The sequence below is a fragment of the Corvus brachyrhynchos genome, unplaced genomic scaffold, assembly GCF_000691975.1.
Source record: "Corvus brachyrhynchos isolate BGI_N302 unplaced genomic scaffold, ASM69197v1 scaffold3, whole genome shotgun sequence".
Classification (NCBI taxonomy): domain Eukaryota; kingdom Metazoa; phylum Chordata; class Aves; order Passeriformes; family Corvidae; genus Corvus; species Corvus brachyrhynchos.
Window position 1 is genome coordinate 1,946,209 of NW_008237619.1, and position 7,384 is coordinate 1,953,592.

General features: G+C 54.5%; 3 protein-coding genes across 3 annotated transcripts in view; 2 read left to right on the forward strand and 1 right to left on the reverse strand.

Moving 5' to 3' along the window:
- Window positions 1–199: 199 nt before the first annotated feature.
- On the forward strand, window positions 200–1,436 carry ANAPC15 (anaphase promoting complex subunit 15). Its single transcript, XM_017731640.1, has 4 exons — window positions 200–208; window positions 660–824; window positions 905–1,042; window positions 1,176–1,436. The coding sequence occupies exons 1-4, from the start codon at window positions 200–202 to the stop codon at window positions 1,221–1,223; spliced, it is 360 nt and encodes a 119-aa protein (XP_017587129.1). The 3' UTR covers window positions 1,224–1,436.
- Window positions 1,437–1,541: 105 nt separating this feature from the next.
- Window positions 1,542–5,478, reverse strand: LOC103613839 (transmembrane O-methyltransferase). The gene is made up of 3 exons (XM_008631677.2): window positions 2,904–5,478; window positions 2,268–2,464; window positions 1,542–2,042 (listed from the first exon to the last, which is right to left on the reverse strand). The coding sequence occupies exons 1-3, from the start codon at window positions 3,163–3,165 to the stop codon at window positions 1,722–1,724; spliced, it is 780 nt and encodes a 259-aa protein (XP_008629899.1). The 5' UTR covers window positions 3,166–5,478; the 3' UTR covers window positions 1,542–1,721.
- Window positions 5,479–6,336: 858 nt separating this feature from the next.
- The window catches only part of LAMTOR1 (late endosomal/lysosomal adaptor, MAPK and MTOR activator 1), a 5,484-nt gene continuing 4,436 nt past the window's right edge, over window positions 6,337–7,384 (forward strand). The window contains exon 1 of the mRNA XM_008631843.2: window positions 6,337–6,372. Coding sequence (XP_008630065.1) covers window positions 6,337–6,372 — 36 coding nt within the window. The remainder of the gene's footprint in view (window positions 6,373–7,384) is intronic.

Below are 7,384 nucleotides of genomic sequence, written 5' to 3' on the forward strand. Positions count from 1 at the left end.
GGTCCGTGTCCGTGATCCGTGTGCCACCCTGGCTCGGTGCGGGCTGTTCCCGGAGCTCCCCATTTACTGTGTGCGGGTTAATTAACAAACTGCTGCTGAACTGAGGCTCCTGCACCAGCTGCCAATTAATTAATTAACTAATCTCCCGAGGGAGTCGAGGAGCGATTTCTGATCCTGGTAACTGACAAGTGTTTGCGCTATGAGCGTGGTCTGGTGCTGCAGTGCCCCGACTATGGGGGGGAATATCTATTTGATTAAAGTTTTTAAAAAACCCTCAGTAATTAAGTTTTTATAATTAAATAAAAAAGTTTAAATCAATTAAAACCCCAGCACTTAGAAGAGGTTCCAGGTCCCTCTGGGTGGGAGGTGCTGACGTATTTTAATTGAGCTTTAATTGTCTGCTGTGTTTGTGTTTGTCTGGCTGATGAGGTGCCTCAAATTTGATTCTTTTTTGATAAAGAAATACATAAACTTTGTGTTTGAGCTCCTCACACCACATATGGGGACACCTTGAACCTTCTCAGCCCCAGAGCATCATTGGGACCACCCTGCCTGGTGCCAGGGTGTTCAGGCAGATGTCTGTAGCTGCTCTTCCCTGCCTGGCTGGGGGATGCCAGGGAGACAGCAGGACTCCGTGAGCAGCTGCCAGCTGGAAATAGGCATGGTCAGGAAGCGACACAAGCCAGCAGCTGAGATGGAAGGGCCTGTTTGCCAGGGTATTGTGGAGCTGTCGGGGTGCTCACCCACCTCTCTCCCTTCCCCAGCTCCAGAGCATCGCTGAGAAGGACAACAACTTGGTGCCCATAGGAAAGCCAGCATCCGAGGTGGGTGTGTGGGCTGGGAACTGGGGGGTTGCCACAGGGCTTGAGGGGCAGATGGGATGCTGGAGCTGTTGTGTCCACAGCACTATGATGAGGAGGAGGAGGAGGATGATGAAGATGATGAAGACAGCGAAGAGGACTCAGAAGATGATGAGGACATGCAGGATATGGATGAGATGAATGATTATAATGAGTCTCCTGATGATGGGGAGATCAATGAGGTAAATAGACCCCAAAGTAGGGGATGTGCAGTGTGTGGGACCCTGAGCGTGAGCTCTGGGGGCTGTCTTCGATCCTTCACTCCCTCTGTTGGGTTCTCTCTGGTGGGGGATCTCAAACCTCTTTCTTTCCCAGGTGGACATGGAGGGGACAGAGCAGGATCAGGACCAGTGGATGATCTGATTCTGCCACGACCGCACCAAACTGGAGGCTGGAGCAGAGCCTTTGCCCACCATGGCTCTGGGGGACAGTTCAGTGAAGCTCCTCCTGCCATAGATGCTGTGTAGGATGGGGGGCTGAGAGGGAAGCCCCCCAGGGGAGCCAGAGGGGAGACTGCCACCTGGCACATTGGAGCTGACACATCTTTTCTAATAAACTCAGTTTTCAAGAAAACAACCCCAAATCTGTGTGAGGCCACCAGGGCAGGCAGGGGGTGCCACCCAGGCAAGTGCAGGGCTGCTCCCCACCATCCACTGGGGTGACTGGCAGACCTTCCTGTGCAGTGCAGGCAGGAGCGCTACAGGGAATGAGCCACGTCATTACCACCCACTGCACCCCACCACAGACCACAGCAGCCACCGTGTTTCCTCCAGAGCCCATGTTGAGGCTGAGGCGGGGGGTTGGGGACCTGGTACTCCCGCAGTAACCGTGGCCACTACGAGGCAGGAGCTTGCCGCCTGCTCAGCAGGTACCGGTGTAGCGGAGCTCGGCAATACCATCAGGAATGGCGCGGAAGTACTCCAGGCTGGCGCGGTGCACCTTGCAGTGGTATTTGCCGCAGGTCTTGGCGTACTGCAGGAAGTGGGGTGCCCCAGGGAAGAGGACATTATCGGCAAGGATGGTGGCCCCCTCAGCCAGCAGCTGGTGGCTCTCCAGCAGCCGTAGGTCCCTCAGGTAGCAGCGTTTCCAGTGATCCATGAAGACCAAGTCGGCTTTCATCAGGCCATGCTTCTCCCGCAGGTGGGGTATCACCTCCTCTGAGGGGCCCACGATCAGCTCCACCTGTGCTGCAGCACCCTCAGTCGCTGGGGCAGCGTGTCAGGGTGCCCACCCACCACCCTGCTTCACAGGGTGGTGACGGGTCCACATGGGACAGGACCTTTCTCTTCCCACATATGCTACCCAGCAGGTGCTGCAGTCCCTGCCACAGCAGCAAAGGACCCCCACCCATCTCCTCCCTGGTTTCAGGTGCAGACCTGGGCTTTCTCCCAGTGCCCGGGTGCTCACCGTCTGCTCGCTGAAGCCGGCCAGGCGGATGACCTTCTCAGCCACGGCAGCATGTCGGGGGTCCCCCTCGATGGTGTAGAGGCGGGCACCTGGGGGCAGCCCTTGTGCCAGCAGCACGGTGCCATAGCCACAGTACGTGCCCAGCTCCAGCACCCGCAGTGGTGCCCGCTCCAACAGCACCCGCTCCACGATCCGCCCTGACATGGCATGTGCCTCTCAGCACCCACAAACCTGCGCCACCCAAGCCCTGGGCAGGACGAAGGTGCCAAGCAGTTTCCCAGTGCCCAGAGGAATGGAGGAGAGCCATGCCAAAAATGCCACAGCTAGGTCGCTGATGCCATAGCCATACCAACAAAGCCATGGCTGTGCTAGCAGTGCAATGGCCATGTCAAAGGTGCCAGAATCATGCTAATGATACTATGGCTATATGAACAATGCCACCGCCATGCCAATGGTGCCATGACCACACCAACCCTGTAATGGCTATGTCAGTGCTGCCATGCCTGTGCCAGTGGTGCTGTGGCCATGCTGGCAGTGCCACAGCCATGTCATTGGTGCCATGGCCATACTAATGGTTCCATGGCCGTGCCCAGTGTCATGCCCAGTGTGGTGTGGGCAAGCAAGGGTGGCACTCACCTTTGTCAGGCCCCACACAGCTGAGGTGCTCACAGTGGTAGCACCACTGATCGAAGGTCTGGAGGATGTGGTGGGGGTCCCCAGGGATGGCATGGGCCAGCAGGTACTGGAAGGCACGCTGCTCCCGCGAGGTGCCGGTGAGCCGGTCCCGCAGCCAGGCCACCAGCACTGCCCGGTACAGCAGCATCAGGTAGTGCCGGTATCGGATCAGCAGAGTGACAATGAAGGGGAGGAAGGCCAGGGCAATCACCGGAGACACCATCACAAGCGAGTGAGGCTGGTGATTTCAGCACAGTTGCTGAGTTGATTTTGTTAGTTTCCTACTTATCTTGGGAGTTCTGCCAAATGGGAAGTTCAAAGCACCCTTTGTGTCCACTATCAGTAGCATAACCTTGGGCCCAGGCTTTGAAAATCTCCCCTGTGCAGAGATTGTTGAAGCATGTGAGCCCTAAACGATAATGAGGCAAATCTATCCCATCACAGGGGACGCTGTGGTGGGGCATCCTCCCAGAGTGCCAGCCTCACAGCTCCCACTCATGCCACGAGTTGGCTGTGCTGTGCACCCCCTGGAAGTACCTCTCCCTGGGCTCCAGTGCTGCTGGGCCTGCAGGGCTGGGGCACCCCAGGATGCTGTGGGGGTCCCTGTGCCAGGGCTGGGGAGTGCTGGGAACCCATCCGCTGGAGTCCTGATATTTGGGTTGGCAGGGCTGGCATCTCAGGGGGTTGGGCTGCTCTGAGGGGCACCGTACAGCACAACCCCTTACACCCCCCTTGGTCCAGCTTTTCTGCTCCCACCCCCCCATATCCTGCACCTCAGACCCTGCTTCCCACACCCTGCTCCCCACACCCTGAGCTGTTGGGGGTCCCCAGCCATGGCAACAGGATAGGGCAACGGGAGTGGCACCTACCTGTCCTCACACTCCAGGCAGGCAGCGGCAGGCAGTCCTGCGTGGAGCCCTGCTGCCACTCAATTATTGATGGTGTCACCTCAGCTGCAGCTGAGAGCTCCAGTTACCAGCTCAGTGGGGCTGCCAACGGAGACGGGGCCAGGCTGGGGCAGGGAGGGGGTCCTGGGCTGCAGAAAGGGGCCTGGGGCTGGGGTGCTGATACTGGAGCCTGGGGTACCAGTACTGGAGCTTGGGCCCCAATACTGGTGTGTAGTACTAGGAGCTGTGGTCCTGATACTGGAGCTGGAGTCCTGTCACTGTGCACTGAGAACACTGGGTACTGGAAACACTGGGTAACAGGAGCACAGGGAGTCAGGAGCACTGGGCACCGGGAGGACTGTGAGCCAGAATCAGTGGTCTTTGGGGACACTGTGGGGCCTGGGACCATGGGGGTATTGGGAGCACTGGGGGTGTGGAGGGTTGGGGCACTGGGATCTGTTGTGGTTTAGGAATGGTACTCCCCTGTTCAGTGCCCCCACCGAGACCCTGAAAACCATACCCATTCTCTCTCTCCCCCACTTTCCTCTCCCTCTTCCTACAGCAGCAGGATGGAGAGGAGAATTGGAGGCGCAAAAGGTAAAGACCTCAGGTTAAGATAAGAACAATTTACTGTATATAAGAAAACTAACAGTAACAGCAACAATACTAATGACAGGGGGTACAAGAAAAGAAACTATTCACATAGAAGACCCCCTTCCTGACAACAGACAATACCAGATGGCTCCCTCTGCCAATTTCCTTGACAATGAGTTGGTGTATGACAATGGTGTGCTCTGTACAAACTTGTGCCACAAGGATTGTGTCCACTGGACACCTGGTCCTACAGGGGACTGCTCATTATTTGAATCCCTACAGTAGATTCAACCCCCAGCACAGCTCATTCTCTCCAAGATACTGGGTACCTTGCTCCATGGTGTTCCAACTTGTCTCGGTGCACTACTCGATCACCCTTGAGAGAATGCCTTTCCCTCGTGCTTGACCTGAGAGTTTCTGTCCTCTTCCCAATCCCCTTGTCAATATTCACATCCCAGCACAGGAATCCCAGCTGCTTGGCTTCACTACCATCCAGTTCCATATCAAGGGCTGGGATATCCCAGCACTGGAGCAGCCAGGTCACCAGGGGCTCATCTAACTGGCAGCTGAAACCTTTTCACACATCTTACAGCTCACCTGGAGACATGGATCAGGTGATTTTCTCTGGCCCTGCCTCCTCCTCCTGTTCTGAGGGTGCTGATTTTTCATCGCTCACTAACGATTCCCTCTTCTGTGCAGGGGTGACTGCTTCCAGCGTGGGTTGTTCACCAGATTCAGCTGCAGGTGGTGTGGCCACGGTGCCTGTTGCTCTGTTTCCTCCTCCTCCCCGAGGGTGCTCTCTACTGACCACCAATGTCCAATAAAGACTAGCCAGGGCCCAACACACTGCAGTAAGCTACTCACCTCTGGAGTTGCCATAGCATACTCCTTGCAAATATTCTGTCACTTTATCAGGGTCCTGGAGTTGTTCAGGGGTGAACTCCCAAACCACTGGAGCAGAGAATTTCTCAAAAAATTGGCCAATTTTCTTGTACATTCCATGCCGCTCATGACTATTCCCCCTCACGACACGTCTCTGAATGGCCGCCTTGGAAATCTCTGCTCTGCCTCCAAATATGACTCTAAACAGTGTGGAGCGCACTGAGACATAGCAGACATCGCAACAGGAACGTGCTTTCCTTAACATCCAAAGGCAATTCAAAATTCTGAAAAGCTGTTGCAACAGGCCCAAAGGAGGAAAAGGGGGGAAAAAGGGGGAAAATCATCCTTCCCCCATTCCCCCCACAGACTGGGTACAAGTATTAATGGACTCCCAAAGGTAGTGCTGAAGTAAGGGCAGCAGGAGAGCAGCACAGAATACACATCCCAAAGTACCCTCATTGCCCTTGATGTTATCATGTCATAAACTCATATCCACAGTACAGCAACAGAGCAATGCCGATCCCTGTCCCTGCTCTGTAAAAGGTCACCCTGAGGAGCACATACAGGAATACATCCAGGGTTAGGCACCATACCCACGTGAACGGACCAAGCAACATTGTGACCAGTGGCTCTAGACCTAATACAGCAAATGCTGAGATCAAGTTTGTTTCCAACCTACTCTGGACAGATCTATTGTTATCTCAACCCTCAGTGCCCCACACTGGGCGACAAATAAGGACAGTCATGGTTTAACCGCAGCCAGCAACCAAGCCCAATACATTCGCTTGCTCCCTCCCCATTAGCAAGATCAGGGAGACAATTGGAAGAATAAAGCTGGAAAACTCGTGGGTTGTGATTGACACAGACAGATTAATAGGGAAAGCAAAGACCATGCACACAAGCAAAGCAAAACAAGGAATTAAGTCACCGCTTCGCATGGGCAGGCACCCCCCACTTTATATTCTGAGCACTGGAAGCACTGGGAACAGGGGGACACTGGGAACACTGGAGGTACCGGGAACAAAGGCGACATGGGGACCACTTGGAACTCTGGGAGCATGGGGAATGTGGGAACACTGGGAGCACTGGGAACACTGGGGACAGTGGGAGCACTAAGGGTGTAGTCCCAAAACAGGTTCTTCCCCCAGTGTGCAAGAAATGAGGTATTTGGTTATTTACAGTTGTGCACAGAGAGGGGGGTTGGGGAACCAATCTACAAAGCCAGCACCACACCTATTGAAACTTTTCACTATTTATACATTTAGCAAACAAAACTATTTTTCATTGGCTGTGAGTTACCTAGTTCTGTCATTAATTAGTGTTCTACTTTCTATTGGTTATATGATTCCCATGCTTTGTATGTTAATTAGTCTGCATGCACAGTCTTTCTCCCCTTTTGTGTTGGTGGATCTCTTGGGTCAGTGCTTGTGAATCGGTGGTCCCAGTGCTAGAACTACCTGTCAACTGTCTGAGTTGATTTCAGCACAGTTACTGAGTTGATTTTGTTAGTTTCCTACTTATCTTGGGAATTCTGCCAAATGGGAAGTTCTGCACCCTTTGTGTCCACTATCAGTAGCATAACCTTGGGCCCAGGCTTTGAAAATCTCCCCTGTGCAGAGATTGTTGAAGCATGTGAGCCCTAAACCGTAACAAGGCAAATCTATTGACAACGAATTTATCCTTCAAACATCTGGACATCAGGAACATTGTCCCATTGGGACACTGGGAGCACTGGAGGACTGGGAACACTGGAGACATTGGGAACACTGGGACCACTGTGGCACAGGGAACTTGAGGGCACCAGGTACATGGGGACACTATGAGCACTGGGGACACTGGAAGCACTGGGAGCACTGGTAACATGGGGAGTGTTGGGGGACTGTGAACTTGGGGGCATTGGAAACACTGGGAACACTGGAAGCACAGACAACGTGGAGCCCTAGGAACACGGTGTCTGAGCACGGGAGCGCGCCCGGAACACACGGGGAGCACTGGGGGGAGGGGGCGGTGCACTGGGAGCAGACACGTGACCGCGCACTAGGCCGCGTGACGTAGCCCACGTGCGGGCACCGCCCCGTC

Excerpts from the sequence above, each read along its gene's own strand:
- LOC103613839 (XM_008631677.2), bottom strand. The coding sequence starts at position 3,165 with ATGGTGTCTCCGGTGATTGCCCTGGCCTTCCTCCCCTTCATTGTCACT. Across the intron at positions 2,465-2,903 it reads CTGTGTGGGGCCTGACAAAG|GGCGGATCGTGGAGCGGGTG; the intron begins GTGAGTGCCACC and ends ATGCCATGTCAG. Across the intron at positions 2,043-2,267 it reads CCGGCTTCAGCGAGCAGACG|GTGGAGCTGATCGTGGGCCC; the intron begins GTGAGCACCCGG and ends GCTGCAGCACAG.
- ANAPC15 (XM_017731640.1), top strand. Across the intron at positions 825-904 it reads TAGGAAAGCCAGCATCCGAG|CACTATGATGAGGAGGAGGA; the intron begins GTGGGTGTGTGG and ends TTGTGTCCACAG. Across the intron at positions 1,043-1,175 it reads ATGATGGGGAGATCAATGAG|GTGGACATGGAGGGGACAGA; the intron begins GTAAATAGACCC and ends TTTCTTTCCCAG.